This window comes from Talpa occidentalis, unplaced genomic scaffold (assembly GCF_014898055.3).
Source record: "Talpa occidentalis isolate TD23 unplaced genomic scaffold, MPIMG_talOcc4v2.1 talOcc4.3, whole genome shotgun sequence".
NCBI lineage: Eukaryota > Metazoa > Chordata > Mammalia > Eulipotyphla > Talpidae > Talpa > Talpa occidentalis.
The window spans coordinates 60,593,020-60,609,981 of NW_023603184.1; the positions used below are offsets into that span (position 1 = coordinate 60,593,020).

At 38.1% G+C, this 16,962-nt stretch overlaps 1 protein-coding gene across 1 annotated transcript in view; it reads right to left on the reverse strand.

Annotated features, from left to right (window-relative positions):
* CNTNAP5 (contactin associated protein family member 5) overlaps positions 1–10,987 on the reverse strand; it is an 831,834-nt gene extending 820,847 nt beyond the window's left edge. Inside the window, exon 1 of the mRNA XM_054699622.1 lies at positions 10,577–10,987. Within this exon, the coding sequence (XP_054555597.1) occupies positions 10,577–10,658 (82 nt within the window). The 5' untranslated portion in view covers positions 10,659–10,987. The remainder of the gene's footprint in view (positions 1–10,576) is intronic.
* Between the last annotated feature and the right edge of the window lie 5,975 nt (positions 10,988–16,962).

Here is a 16,962-nt window from a genome sequence, read left to right on the forward strand (position 1 = left end):
GAAACAGAAAGTTATACTAACCGAGTCTGATCACGGACTCCACTAAAGCATTAGTGACAAGCATCAAACACGTGTCAAGGAGTTGATGGCCCAAACTTCAATGAGTAATTCAACCAACTTTTACAAATAGTAACATAGACTCACAGGAGCTTCCAGACCGTGACTTCGACACAGAGGGGAAAGAAAGGACAGCCTGCAAGGCTAGAATAAGACGACCTGGATACAGAGGAGGAATTTGTCGGTCTAAACCGACAAGGTTTTTCCTCTGGATCAAAGAGAAGAAATAGTTCTGAAAAGATGGATATATTCTCAAATTGAGGAATAGCTCAGCTGTAGCTTTGAGTTTAATGAAATATCAGGTAGAGCGAAAAATATGGATTTTGTTATAAGGTAAGTAGGTCTTGATTCCAAGTGACCACATAGCTATATGATCTTGGGTAAAGTATCTTCCCATCCCAGCCAGCAAACCCTCACTCTAGGATGAGGAGAACAACTGTTGCTTTGCACTGTGAGAGAAATGGAGTGGGGTCCCTTTAGTTACCACCCCAGAATGGGATGTAGATTTGGGATCCAATCAACAGAGAAAAATCATATAACTTTATTGCTAAACTCCAATGTTCCAATTTTCCAACCTGCTGGTTAGATTTCTTTCACGTGTATCAAAAGTTTTCCCGGGGGCCTCCCTCTTGGCATATGGGTTAAGTCACAGTGCTCTCACTGCTGTGGCTTGAGTTCAATCCCTGGCCAAGGAGCTAACCCACAAGGCACAGAAGACCTCTCCTGGTTCACCCACTGCTCCCCTCACCAGTGTATTTCAGGGGATCTGCCTGTTCTACTCCCCACTCTGTCTTTAGTGAATCCTCTCATCCCCCGTACCTCTGACCTATACTCTAATACCTTCTATGCAAAAATAAAAAATAAAATGAAATCAAAAGTTTCCTGATTGCTATAGAACAAGAGGCAATGATCTCTGTGCATATCCTGGGGAACTCAGCCTAACTGGAAAGAACACAGCCTCACTGTCCCGATTGCAGTCCCCTGGACAGGGCAGCTTCATTCAGAGGTAAACTTCATGGAAGTGGCGGCTCATGACCAGGTGACCATAGTGGATGCAGCACAGACTTGGAGTGGTCACCACAGTCCCTCCAGAAAGCTCCCTTTCTGCTCGCTAAGTACATTGGTGGCTTTCTTTTCTTCCTGTGAATTGATAAGCTCTTCTGACTTCTAATTATCGATTAATCATAATCTGTAGTTCATAGATCTGTCACAATTGATGGGAAATGAGGCTACCTGTTGTTCCAAGAGGAGAGGGGAAACAGGAAAGTTGTTCTCCTTCATGGAGGGATCCTGGAAAACATGAATAGGGAAAAAGAACCCAAAACAAAAGTCTGTGCCCCTCGGTATATGTGACCCTCCACCATGGGTTAAGTGAATACATTTTGCTCATCAACTGTAATTGGAGATTTTGGGAGAATACTTTTTATCCTAATATAAGCATGAGGTAATATAGAGTAGAATGCAAATATGCCTGAGTATTTTAGATAAAATTCAAGAAATTACATGCTTCAATGGCTACTTGAAGCTAAGTTCTCAGAATCCCCTGGGTTCTCACACACTCTTTTTTAGGGTGAGTGAGCGGCACTTCAATGGAAAAGCATGAAAAGCATTAACATCAATCATTAAAGATACAAACCAATCATTTAGTAAATGTTACTTGAAATAGAGAGCGTGAGGGAAAGGAGGTCTAAAGCAGAGAGAGTGGGAAAGAGAAAAAAGAATAGGCAGAGAATAGAAGAGCATGGGAGGTGAGGGAGGCAGAATGAGGAAGTAATAGGAAGGAGTCATAGAAGGCAAATTGGAGTGCCAGGAAAATTGAAGGTAAGAAAGCAGAGAAGAGAGGTACTTAATAAAGTGTCACAAATAAAGTGAAGCAGCTAGTCACCTTGCCATGGCTTTCTTTTAAAGTGGTGCTGTTATCTTTTATTTATTTATTTTATTGTTGCTGTTTCTGGCATTATGTAGATAGCAATCCGATCCTTCCCCTAATCAAATTATTTCACAAAGCCTTTTGAAATACTTTTATGCATGTAAAGAGAGGTGAATGCACAGTAGGCATTTCATAATTATTTTTCAAATCAGTGCATGAGGAACTTGAAGTTGGAATGAGTATTCGTAAATTCATCCATCATTGTACCAGCATCCGACTCTTTAACCCATCATTAACAAGAGCAAAAGAACACTTCGACTATTCACGCACCAGAAGCATGCATTCAGCAGGACATGGAATGGAAGCACAGGTTTCCCAAACCTTCAGATTTTACCTCCATTTGCTAGCTTTCCACAAAAGTGGGGAGGGGGTGCGGGGGTAAGGGCTACCACAAACACTTGACACAAACTCCTACCCAGACCCACTGATTTTCTTAAAGTCTGTTCAAGGATACATCAAGGATGTCATATTGACATCGTCTGTAAGGGTCTGCTCAGTTTCTGGATGGGATTTACTCTCTACTTTTCTAGATGAAATTCCTTTCTCTACTTGATAGTGGAGTTCTCTTTATAACTGTTTTCTGTAGGCATGTCTACTGGGAAGATCCAAAGCAGAGCTCACACTCTATTGGAGCCCTGGAATCACGCGAGGAATCCAGACAGTCACATTTTTCTGACAAATGGAGGCCAATTCTGCTACAGTGCCTTTGACATAAGCAGTGAAGTGAAAACAAGTTTGTATTTGCCTTGGAAATCTCTCAGCTCTCTGACTACCCAGAAGAAAGGGGTGTAAACCATTTTACCTTTGTTTGAGAATGGGCATGCAGGTGTCTTTGACCTAATTTATAACTATTTTGAGAGAGTCTATTGAGACTCATTAGTAATTATAACAGGTATAATTGCTGAATTCCCACATCACATATATTTATACAGAGTAACTCCTGTTATACACCCCAACTAATCCTACATGGTCCAAGTTAGCATCTATAAGAAATACTCACTGTTTGTGAATGAAATCAATCCAGAACTGTAAGACCTACACCATTTCCACTCCCCAGGGCCTACCTGCTGCTCTCAGTCTCTTAAGAAGGAACTTTAATAAGAACAATCAGGAACATGTCATAGATATGCTGAATTCTTTGCCCTTCCTGAGTTAGAACATCCTATTCTTTGCCCTTCCTGAGTTAGAACATCCTCTCCCCCTCCTCCAGATACTGATGCTATCTTTTCTATAAGTCTTTCCTCTGGAAAAGGTCTGTTTCTCTCAGTCAATTATAGTTCCGTATAGATTTATTTCCTGCATTTTCTCTCCCAGTGGGGGCTTGGTACTTTATTGCTATTTGAAAGGATTGAAAGGTCTTTTCCCATATTTACAGATCAGGGGTTTAATGGAGGTGGCAGAAGAGTAGTTTGGGGACAGATGGGTGGGGGAGTTGGAATGAGGCTTTCCCCTGTGCCTGTGGGTGGCAAAGTCCCGGTGGCCTGCCCTATAATAGGCCTTGTTGGGAGGCTTCACATTTGGTGCTTGTGCCCACACAGTTTAGCAGGCAGCACTGGAATCCATCAGAGTTTTTTCTCCCCTCCTCTTACATTTTTAACACAATCATGAGCTTAGGAAAAAACCATTGCTAACACCCAAAATACATGGCCCATGGCAGAAAAAAGGAGTGGGAAAGGAAGAAGGGAAAGTGAGAGGAAGGGACTGAGGGAGAGAACTGGAAAACATGTATATTCTGCAAACAGTAGCCTAGTCTACCACCTACAATCATCTGTCTGTTAGGCGAACTTCCTTAGATTGCTTTTTGCCTGGGACTGTCTTCAGAGGGATATTTCTGTTTCTAAAGGTGGAGAGTTAAAAATAATGTACATCATGAGCAGTGTTTTGGCATTTCCCTTCATTTTCTTTCTATCTTCAACATTACTGTTGTCATCCTTTAAAACTCAATCAATTCAGCCCATCCAGTGAACAGATGGCATTAATCAACCCTGAAGAATATGCACAAAAGCAATTAGAAATGTAGAGACACGGAATTTATGCCAGCAAATCAATTACCAATGATAGCAAATCAACATGGCACACCCAACTTCCCCTTGTTTCTTTTTCCGCTGCGCAACCGCTGATACCAGTAATGATCTCTGGTTTACCCCCCTTCCAGAGGGGGAATGAGAACAGGGATGCTGAGGTTTAATTACACATTCCTTAATGACTAGTTCTCACTCCGCTGACAAAACCCAGCAAAATTTACAGACTAGAAGATGCATCAGGATGATGGATACAGACAGCATGCGCTATATGTGTCATGCAAATATGAAATATACTGCACTGAGAATATGGTCGTTTGGTATTCCTGGGGAAGAACTTCATTTCAGAGAACACAACACCTTCTCTAGCATCTATAGTTCTCATTTGTCAAAAACAATGGGAGTAGTTATAAAACACATTTTAACCACAAATCTGTGCCTTCTGTGAGTTTACTAACATGTATAATCTCTAGGTTTTGGATGATTTTCTTTCCGACTCTTTGTAAAGTTGTCAGATTTTGAAACTTCTTTTTCCAGTCCTATTATCACCAGAGTTATTATGATAATCCATTAACCAATTTTCTTGCCACAAGTTTTCACCTTTTCTAGTGTATCCTTCATACAGTGAATTTTTAAAACAAATGTCTTATAATGTACTATGTATTTACATGTATGAAATTCCTCATGACTCTTCATAGCTTTAAAAGTGAAAATAAAAGACTCCAATGCTTGCCTACTTCTGTAGATTTTTTCTTCTGTCCCTATTCCTATGAGCCACTCCTAAAAGTAGTCACTTCAATATCCCTCACTCTCATGCCTTCACACAAAAGCCTATAATCATCATCCCGATTTCTCCACTTAGTGAAGTCTATTTCGTTTAAATATCAGGTTAAATTTCATTTCCCTCCCAGAGTCTACCTTGATGTCCCAGCCATCTTCAGAGACTGTTTTTGCCTTACATTACAGCTTGTGTGGAACTTTGTCCCCACATTCGTCACTTTGATATGATTACAGATTTACTTTTCTGTCTGCATGTTTTCAAAGTTCCTTGAGACCGAGGACTATATATTCATATTCATCTTTTTTCTTCCTCTAGCTTCATAAAAAATAACAATTTTAGGAAAGAACCTTTTGTTACAACTAATTTCTTCAATAAATTTTCCAAATGAATAACACACACAAACTATTAATACTTAAATCTCCCAACCGCAACTTTAAAAGAGAGCATAAGAGACTCGGAATAATGTCACCAATGTAATGTAGGTTTTCAATAAAATAACATCTTTCCAGTGGTTTGCTACTAAAACCCCATTAAATCAAATTCATTTCTTTTTCCTTTATATACTGAAACCTGTGCTATGAAGAAGGATTTTTACAGCAATATATCACTGTGTTTTCAGGCTATATGGGAAATGCTCATTAAAATTGCAAAAAGAGTTAATAACTCAGACTTGGTACTAAGGTCAGATGGCTGGAGACACTTTCAGTTTTAGGAACAAATGGCTACTTGATGCATAAATAAGATCGCATCAGCAATGAATTCATGGAACTGTGCAAGCTTACGTAAGTGCAGTCACATTCTTCAAGTATCATATCCAATCAAATGATATGAACATTTGCTCTTTCAATAAGAGCTATGCAAAATAACATCTTGGCATTTCCCAAATAGTAGTAAGTTATACTTGCTAATTAGAAGAATAAATACAGAAGTTGGCTCTGGTGGAGACTGCTACCTTGGTGCCCTTTGCTGTCCATATATAGCTACAGTGCCCCAAGACAAGTTTCTCATGTTGTCACACAGACCCTAACTAAATACATGGGGATTAATTCCTTATCTTGGAAAGAGAGATACATCTTTGGAGATAGATATAGGTTCAGATATTGATTGTTTTCATTGATTAGTTTCATGATGTTGGGGAAATCATTAACTTCTCTTCAACTTAAATGTACTCATTTCTAAAGTGGATTTATTAAAGTCTACCTACATTTTATAGACACAATATATAAAGTAAGATATCTAAAGTGCATAACAGTAGGAATTAAAATCCTATTATGTTGTGATTCTAACTTCAATTGCTTAGCAATTTTGAGTACAACCATCCCCGAAGTATCCAAATGGAACAACCAGAAGGCAAGATCAATAGTTAAAGACATACATACATTAGGACTACATAGGACTTTAATAATCATTTGATCCAATTCCTTCATTAAATACCTCATTATCATCAGTATCAGTTAACAATCTTTACAAGGTCACCAACCAGAGGGTGTCAGAGTTTTAATGAAGAAAGTTTTTCTTGAATTAAAAATATTTTTATTGGCTCCCATTGAGTGCACTGAAGCTTCAAATTAAAGTCCTATTGTAAAAATTAATATTATATGCTGGACTTTCAGGTAATTAGCCCTTCTCCCCACTTTCCAACATGACAGATATTAGCTCTGCATACACAGACCATATTTCAGCAGAGTTATGGCATATACGCTAAAGAATAATGTATCGGCAACTAAAGGTTTTAGAAACATTTAAATGATTTCATATTACTTTGTTTTATAACGAATGAAAAGTAAAGCACTGGAAAGTAAAGCATTGTAGTAAACTGGGTCCCAACATGAGGGAAGGCGATTGTGAAGAGAAGCAAGGAACAAAAGAAAGCTGCAATTTAGAGAGCAGTCGTTCATTATAACAAGAATAAGAATAGGGGACAGTTATTCATATGGAAACCAATTTTCTCATAATTCTGTACCATTGTATGAAAATGGTTGTCTCATTTTTCATTTACATTGCCAGTTGTGGAAATGTGAATCTGGTTTGGAGAAGGGAGACTATGTGAAGAGAAAAGAAAGAGAATTCATAAATATTGACAAAAATAAACCTCTCCGACCAGTAAAAATCTCTAGGACGTTCCCAAATGAACACTGTCATGCTTCTTTCACACCTGCTGATTGGAAAATGACAGAAAAAGTTAATGATGAACCCTTGATGGAATACAATAATCAGCCTGATCTTTGTTTATTTATAATTACTTATTGATTGCATTTGTGTATGAAATTCAGATAAATCAAGGTACAGCACATCTCTTTACTTGAAACTCTCTCTTACTATGATTGACAACTCATATTGTAGATGAAGTTCTGCCTGTGATGAAAGGGTTAAAATAAAGTTGCTGTTCTTTTTTTTTTCTTTTCCTCCCTCAAGGTTTTTATCTGTGTGAGCTTAGTGTATAGCACACAAAAACTTAGATAAGAAATTTGGAGATCCTTCAAAGTGACTTCTTAGTCAAAATTAAGGCGCTCCATAATCATGTACACTTGTTATCCTTAAAAAATAAATAATAACCCTTAGAAGTGTTCTAGAACCTTCTTATCTTCTGAAAGAATGTTCTTCCATTATACTAGTCTTTAAGTGTACCTATTATTTGAGGAATCTCCTCAGTAAAATATTCAGCTGCTTTTCTCTTTAAGAGTAGAAACATCTCAATTGCTGGTTTATATCCAAGTATGTAAGCACAGGAAGGTTGCATAACATGAGGGACATTTGACATGTTAGCTATGGCATAACTGGGCTATAAATCCTTAGCATTTCAAACCCCTGGTTTCACTCAAACCCAACTATGAAATCACATGATTTTTGTCTTGTGTCAAAGGACTTGATATAACATATAAAACAGGATTTCATTTCACAATGGCTTATCATATCTACATTTCAAATTAGCTAATTTCCTCAGGATAAAACCAAAGAAAGTGTTGTAGCTACTTAATATTCTAAAAATCTGAAGCGGGGGATTCTCAGAGTTTTCATTACTTGTGGGTGATTGTGATCTTCACACAGGTTCATAATATCTATACTGCAGGTAGCCTCCTGACCTGACTTTATTTTAATTTTATTTTATCACATACTTTTAAAATTTATAATTGGGTCAACATTCATCTTCTTCTTGAAGATAAATGTTCAATTTTTGGTAAGATATTGAGAAAATTAAACACACACACATCACACAAATAGGATTAATAATGACAAAAAATATTAGAAGGACATAAACAATTAAAAGTTATTTTTACTTGACCAAGTTTACCGGTATACCTAGATAACACAGAGCATCTTTAAATAACTAATCTACTTTCAAGGCTATTATCGCAGGGATGTCAAATAGTATTTTTAAATGATAAAATAATGTTTGAACAGAATGTTTCCAATAATTGATAAACATAGACAAATTGATTTTTGAAAGATTTCTCTTCCTCAATATGTATATATAAATGATGGATTACAAATAAATGGTAAGTCATTTTACTATATTTATTGGATGAAATGTGTGAATCATAAAAATCTGGTAGAATTGGGGAATGTTATTTTTCTTCTTACAGACTCTGCATCACAGGTTCTGAAGACCATCATAGGTTCGGACCAGAAGTAATTTTCTTCTCCTATTCTATTGTTCACTGAATTACACATTTTGTCAGTATAATGAAAAATGTGTATCATGGTTCTTTAAGAACATTGACCAAAAATATTTAGCAAGCAACGTGCATTCAATTGAAATGTTGATTGGAAATTGGGAAATGAAATAGTCACTAATGAAATACCAAAGCTTATTATCACAAACTTTCATTTTAAATGTTCAGAAATAGTTTCATTGTTGCATCAGTAGTGATGAAAATGAGCTTTAAGCCATGCTACTTAGGTTTTATGAGCATTATTGTTACAGATTAAACATGATTTGATTAATTTATAGAAAATGCCATTCTACAACTTATTTTTTTCTGACTCTTAAGAAAAGGTGCTGTATAAGAAAGCCCAAATCATATTCTTCTTGAGTGTGTTCTATTTACTTCATTATTATTCCGCATCCCACCTTTGTGTGTCTTCAAAATATGATTCACTATTTTCAGATAGGTGTATGTGTGAATCAAAAAAAAAAAAAAAAAAAAAACAAACCCTGCTATTTTGCTGCCACACCTTTGCATCATTAGGACAATACTGACCTCTAGTGTTCTAATAGGTAGAGAAACTAATTCAGCACCATGCCCAACTTCCTAATAGGAAACCATTTAAATGTCTTCTAAAGCACCATGGGAACAATATCATTTAAAAGAAGAAAAAGGAAGAGGAGGGAGGGAGGGAGGAAGAGGAGGGGAGGAGGAGAAGAGAAATGTCAGATTCTAACTTGTCCTGACCAATTCTCTGACATTATTTCTAAACTAAGCCTCCTTGGATTCTCCTTTTTAGAGTGGTTGACCTCATCAGAACTCCTTTAGAATACAAACTTTAATAAAATATTTACAAGTCATTACTACTAACTATAGATTCTGAACCTCCAAAACTTCCCTCACAGATAGAAAGATGAACTCTGCTTTGGACCATTTTCAGTAAATAACATTTGTCTAGTTGTCTTCCCTTGAGATATAACTCTGAGTTGATTATCTTACTCAAGTTACTCTTGGACCTAAGAAGGTGGGAAATGAGGTAGAAGACTTGTAAGTACCTAAGTAGTCCTTTTACCTCTATCTGTCAATGATGTTTCAGATTACAAAAAATAGTATCAAAACTATTCCAGTAGAGTTAAGCATTTCTGAGGTTTGTGGTGAAATTGACAGATAGGGAATAAGCTCAGAAACTTCAGCAACCTTGAAAACAACAGAGATGGCTTAGTTACATTCTTTCTCATTTAGGAGTTTCCAGAGCTGGAAAAACTTCCCCTTCTCTGCCTGGAGAGGCAGCTGAGCTATTGAGCTTGAACCTCTGATGGCCCTAGCGATTTATTCAAGTTTGAGAAATTGGGTTCTTTAAATACATAGTGCAGGTGGTGGATCCCCAGGTGTCCAGTCTTCCTGCCTATTAAATTAAATGCCAAGTACTTGCCGAGGTTAGAGCTTAGACTACAGAGTGTACACTTAGTGCATACTCATTATGTGTTCTTTGGCACAAAGATTTTGGACGTGGAGTGTGCATCAAAGCTCTTCCTCCTGCAACAGGGGCAGCCATTGATCTTGTGGTTTGACTACATTGGGCCATGACACTTAGGCCAAAACTCCCAATCCTGTTAAATCTATGCCTATTGGTTGTATGATACCCCAACTAGAGAGGCTTCTGCAGGAGAACAGGAGAACTAAAAACCATGTATTGGAAGGCAGTGGGAATACGACAAATTCCAGGCAGCCACCTTCAGAGATGAGCTGCTGTCACTGAATGCTGTGGCTGGGCGCATCTCTGTCCCTGGAAGCTCAGCCCCCAGTGCACATAATCCCAACACAGGGCCCTTGCCAATAAAGCACTGACACAGAGCAGGCGAGCATAGAACGCGGAGCTGGCTGGAGGTTAAAGGAAGAGGACCTTCTCTCTACCCTGAACTTTGCAATTCAGAGAGAAGGGTGGAAAATTCAGCGAGGCTGGCTCATTTGAGCTCTGCTAACTTTTGGGATGGTTAGAGTGAAGGAATCACACCCATCAGCATTTCCCCCTTTTTCTTCCTCTCCGAAGACACAATTGAGCATGCTTGGACAGTTGAGGGTCTTTCCAGAGGCCAGCGCTTCCCATCTCATCTACCCGCTCCCAGCTTTTGGTACTCACAATTTGTCGCTGTTAATCCTAAATGCCACAAACCGGAGAACAGCAAAGTGAAAACGCTGGTCAGCCGTAGTACAGAATCCATTTCCCCTGGGTAAGCGGTCCCTCCCAATCGAATCCCAATTTCGCAGGCGGCAGCCACGGCTTCTTCTCTCTCTTTCTTTGCCTCAGCACTGCCGGACCCCCTCCCACCCCCCCTTAGAGGGTCACTCTCTGCTTCACTCCATCCCGAGCCGAGAGCTCTACGGAAACCCTAGCGGGGTCTTCTCTGGAGCTGCGGCTGAAGCTACAGTCCCGGCAAAAGCCGCTCGCTGGACTCGCGTTTTAAGCCCGCTCTTCTCTCCCCGCTGCTTAAAGGTGCAAACCCGAAGCCAATTGCAGCCACACGGGCTGAGCTCGGCGGCAGCCGAATCCACCGCGGCGGCCGCGAGCGCCGGAATCAGCACCCGGCGGCGGACAGCTCCTTATAGGCGCGCGGCCGCGCGGCGCCGCCCCGGCCAGGCCCACCCGCGCCTCCTCCGAGCGCGGCCGGGCGGGTCCTCGCCCCGCTCGGGTTGGGGCGCTTCCCCGCGGGGCCGGCGCTGCAGGGGCTACAGCTACCTGGAGGGGGTGGGGAGAGGGAGACGAAATCTCTGTCTGTCTGTCTGTCTGTCTGTCTCTCCTCTCTCTCTCTCTCTCTCTCTCTCTTCTCTCTCTCTCTTTCTCTCTCTCTCTCTCTAATTTGGGGATCTAATAAAGATACTGAGATTTAAACCAGGTTTTCGGAGAACGTTACTGAAGAGATACTGAAAGGAGCGGGAAGACAGGGCGCATTAGCAACAGGGAACTAAGCAGATGCTTTCTTTTCTATTCTTTTTTTTTTTCCCCCCTCTGAGAGGAGAGTGAAGACTTGAATATTGCTGTTTGAATATTGCTCGCTTGCGTTTCCTCCCTGGTGTGGAAGGCTGATGGTATTGATAGTAAATTTTGGATCTAGCGGTTTAGAATGATGTCCGTCTCCTGCTTTTTGCTGGCCCCTACACGAATCCCAACGTCCATCCGTTTCCTGCAGGCAGCGCCTTGTCGTGGGCGCCCAGCTTTGGGCAAGCGCTGCAGGGGCTGGTGCTTTGGTTCCGGAGCCCGGGTGGTTCAGCTGGCGCCAGAACGGAGAGAGGAGGAGAGAGAAATGAATATGGTGATGGTGAACGCCAAGGTGTGTGTGTTGGAGGGTTGGGGGAAGAAGTGGGGGGGGGCCTCCTTGTTCACTCATAAAATTTTAAGATTGCAGATCTGAAAACTAGGAATTTAAATTTAAAGAGGGAAAAGAGTAGTTTTGCCTATTTTTCCTGGAGGTTCTCTTTGGCTTCTGAGTTACATCTGGGAACTCTCCTGCTTTACCATAAATCAACTTATTTCGTTTTTTATTGGAAGCTGTCAGAGAACTGTCAAATCTTAACAAAATGAGGGACCGTAATGATTTCTCCTATGTGAAGAGCGGAATCAAGTTAGAGGCAGTCACTTCAGAGGAAGTTGATGCCTTCTCTTTCCTTCCTCTTGCCAGCAATAGCGAATAGGCAGCCTTAGTTTACACTATAAATGTACATTTGACAACTCTTGGTGCTCAGCTGTCTGTGGCACAGCTACAGCATGTCCAACTGAGTTGGGGGCAGCTTCTGGGTGAAGCGTGTGGTTAACTTTGTGGTTTTTGCTTAGTACTAGACTCACATTATTCAAATGCTAAAAGGTAGTTAAATGGCCATTGGATTAATAACACAGTCATTTTATTAGAAAATAATTGTGAGGGTTCTCGCACTTACAAATAAATGACCCTATTTTCTGAGCTTCTGCTGGAAAAAAATTATGTAAGGTACTGGATTAGCAGGCAACCTGAAGACTTCTCCAGCACAGACCTAAGTTGTGGGAGAAAAATTATAACCAGGAGCTGGAGAATCCCAAAATATCTAAGTCGAAGTGACCCAAGAAGCTTCATTGTAGGCAGAAGCCTGGGTAAAGTGGGGTCTGTATTTCAAAGCTGCTAAGCTTGCCTTCTACTTGGGACCCCAAGTGATTCCCTCAAAACTGGCCTTTGAAGACCCCAGGCTTAAAAAAACCTATGTGACTAGTTGGATCATGCTACCGAGTCTAGGAAAATATGACATTTTATATGTTTTTAACATTAGATATTGTACTGGTTAATACTTGAAAGTAAACATTTATTTTTCATTCTTATGCAACATGTTATCATACATAGTTACATCCCTAAATAATATGTAATATTGCTTTGTCTTTAACCAATATATAAAGGTATCCTAGTGCTTCATTTTGCACTGTGTAATCTGCTGAACATTTTATTTTTTGGAATGTAGTCACAATTTTTCCATTTAATAGCTACATTTTATTTCATTTTATAAACATACTACAATTTACTCATTAATTTATCTGTGTATAAATATCTACATTATTTCCAGGTTTTTTCCCTCTATCTCTACATCTCCATCAACTACAAGTTATCCTCTCCCTTAATATCTCTCTTTTAGTTTTTCTTAAATATTTGCCCAAGTAGATTTTCTGGACTATAGGACATGCTTATCTTCAGCTTTAGTAGGCATAGTCAGTTGCTATTTAAAGTTGTTTTATGAATTGATACCCCACCCACCCACCAGAGGTATGTGAGATTTCCCTTCACTTCATAACTTTTTCAAACCTAGAAGACCTCTCTTCAAAGGCATGGGGAAATTATATGCAGAGATCATGTCTTTAGTCACTAACTTTAATGTTCCACTGTATCATCCCTCTTCTATATCTCTCCAAGTCATATTTAGTTCAACAACATATTTCAATAATTGTGGAAGATGTTGGCTTCATTTTCTGACAGAACGGCTTAAAATGAATGTTTGTCAGTAAGATGTTCTTGGAATATATATTAAAAAGCAATCAAGAAAATCTGTCATCATAAAGCCTGTACATTGTGAATAATATTTAAGTTATTAGTAAATATTGGAATTCTGCATTTAGATGCCCATATGCAAACCTAATACATAGTTTATAAATTGCACCTAATTTAAAGTCCTAATTACACTTGTAGTGTTTTGTCTCTTTCTCTCAAACACACCTGTTCTCAAAACAACTTTCAGCCTTAAATAGCAGACATTTGTCGAAGATTTGTTAGCATTTCAGTAAGAATACTGCAATTGAGCATGTAGCAAGGGGTAAACAGCTGTTCCTCTTAGACAATAGTGTAAACAATGCCATCTTCTGGGGGCATTTTGCCAGCTAGTTTTTATTAGCCGCAGAATATTAATCACTATTAAAACTGTTTACAGCCAGATTGATATTTACCTATTGAAATTTTTTTTTGTAAAACTCTTATTCTGATAAATCTACCTCTTGAATGACAGAATAGAAGCTGAATAATCTCCCTTTTCCCCATGTTGCTTGATAAAGAAGATCTACCCATATTTGCAGCACAACTTGTTTTAAGAGACTTAAAATGTCTGTACAGATAGAACAGATTGACTGCTAATAAAGAAGGTAGAAGAACAGGTAATTGAAATCCTCACATGCTATATTTTAAATCTAACCATCTTTTCAAGCCAAATGTATCTAAAATCTTAAAAAAAATGTAATGAGTGGCTAGCACTGAGCTTCAAATCCTTTTGATTTTTCTCTTGAGCTTTTCCACGTCTTTCCCCTTAAAGGATCAAAGGGGAAAGTGTCATTCATAACTGGAATCTTAGCTTTCAAATACTCAACAAGTGGTTTGCCTCACTGATTCTGTAGTCCTCCCTTGTGACATCCAGAATGTATGTTTGGGCATCTCCCTTATATACATGGCTTCCTAAGAGAAGACAGTTATTGACATGCTAAATATCATGCAGAATTAATGTTAATGATCCCAACACACATGGCTCTCAAAATTGAAAACTTCCCATTCTATTTTCTTTATCTTTAGAAAACTTATAAGCAAAGGTCACCATGACATATAGGTACAGAAGTGTTGTTTTGAGTATCAGTACTTTTGATTATTTCAACTTCACATTTTATGTTTTTTTTTAATGATGAAAGAATGATTTCTATTGCCATCAATATCTTCAAAATAAAGTCTTAAAAAACATTGATGTGATATAAGTTTACTTTCATTATTTTCCTTTTATCTGTTCTTCTTAGTTAATGTTTACATTTCCTTCTTTCTTCCCCCTTTTTATAGTAATTAGCTGGCAATATACTGTATCTGTAAAGTGTAAGAAATGGTAAAATGTCTGGCTGTTATGGAACCAAAAGTGATTTGGCAAAATATGATGTAAACACATTAAAAATTTAAGAAAAGAATACAAGTTAGCATGTGATTAAGTAGCTCAATTAATAAGAGCTATAGAAGATTTTAAGTTGACAAAGATTGCTTCCTCTGGGGAGGAAAACTTGCAATTGGCATAATGAAGAGGTTCTTTGTCTCTTCGGGGGTAAAGGGATTTGAGTCACTGTGGGCCATGAAGTTTGTTATTCATGTCAAGTTAGGTCATGTGTGTTTGCCTTAACAGGAAAGTCAACTCTTAGAATAAGAAAGGCAAAATTCAACTTTTACAGAAAGGTGGACTTTTCTATTGAGATAAATGACTTAGCCAAATACTGAGCAAAAATTAACTTGAGTCACATTCCACTACTGTTCTCTCTGATTCTATCTCAAACTCTTCAAAATCTTAACACTCTTCACCATAATACTCATTCTTGACATTAAAACTTATCATTTGTATCATTCTTAGGTGGTAGATCTTTTTTTTACATAGGAAAGATCAACTATATCCACACAATTAATATCTTTTAAATAAAAGTTACTTTGAAAGAAAAAAAAAAAAAGAAAAACACCATGATCTTCTATCTCTCCTGCAAGTTAAAAACCTTGAAATGCATGTTTCTCAGTTGGTAATATGCCATACTGTTTACAATTCCTTCTCTTTCTTCCTTTGATGGACTTCTCCTTCCAAATTGACTGATTTTCACTCACCAAGTCCAAATTCAGGTAACACTTGGCTCTTGAGGCCCTTAATGATTATTATATAATGCTGCTGCTCATGTATCTTTTCCTATTTCTGCATATTTCTCGATAGATATTCAACATTGTTTATAACATACATTGTAGGATTTCAAGAAATGTTTGCTAAATATATAATAATGTATATCAAAGGCCTGTTTTGCTTCTTTAGAAGTTACCACCCATGCCTCAGTCTCACTCCCATCCATCCATTCACCAGAAATCAGAGGATCCTAAATTGAAAATATTATTCTTATTTACCTTAGCAATCAAGGTGTCAGTTATATAGAAAACTGGTAGGAGTGTAGTGTAAGGTAATATCTTGAAAGCTCATATATTTCACCAATATTTGCACTTATTTTTTTGGAGAAATTCTTCCTCTAAAGTAACTATGTATTTCTACAAACCCTGCTATGGGACATCCAGAAACATAAAAAAGGAGGTGGTTTTGATACTTGCTAGGCATGCAACCTTGAGTTTTTAATTTGGTCTCATTGAGATTCAGTTTCCCCACCTGTACATTGTGGTAATTCCTCACTTAGGTATTTTACATAGTGAATATAATCATACATCTAGAAATACTTTTGTTATATAGACGCAAGTTATAAATATTTTGTTCTAGCCCAAAGAAGAATCTTTAGCTCTTAACCAATGGATTTCTTATGCATTATTTGCTAATTTTTCCCTGGAGGAAAATACTAGCAAATACTATAAAAAGATTAATCATTCTATGTGAAATATGCATAATTCACTACTCAAAGTCATCATAACAGCTCTGTAAAGCATCAGTGATCTTTTGAGTGTTGTTCTCATTGGGTTAAGTATCATGGATAAAATGACCTAGTCTTGTCTTCAAGGTGCTCACACTTCTCACAATTGTTCATGGGGAGATCACATTTAAAAACATGGGTTTTGGCTTATTTTTGCCAAGCATGATCCCTTCCAGCTCCATCCATGTTGATGCAAATGGCATGAGTTTATCTTTTTTTGATTGCTGAGTAATATTCTATTGTGTATATGCACTCATAGCAGGAATTTAGAAAACCTAAATAAGGAACCAGGAAAAAAACCTAATTATAATAAAGTAAAAATCAAAATCAACAAACAACTATAATCCAGAGACACACTACGGGGGGGGGTGAGGGGAGGGAATAGGATCAAAACAAGGGGGATGCACCAAATTGTATGGGACTTTAACCAAGATGAAAATGCATACAATGTGCAAAAATGAAAAATGATGTAAAAATGTATAAAATTATAAATAAATAAATAAATAATAAATAAATAAATGAAAAAAAATTAAAGCATGGGTTAGGGATGCTTATAGGAGAGAAACAACTCTAGTGTTCCCCTCCTATCCACAAGTGATAGCTCCAAGACC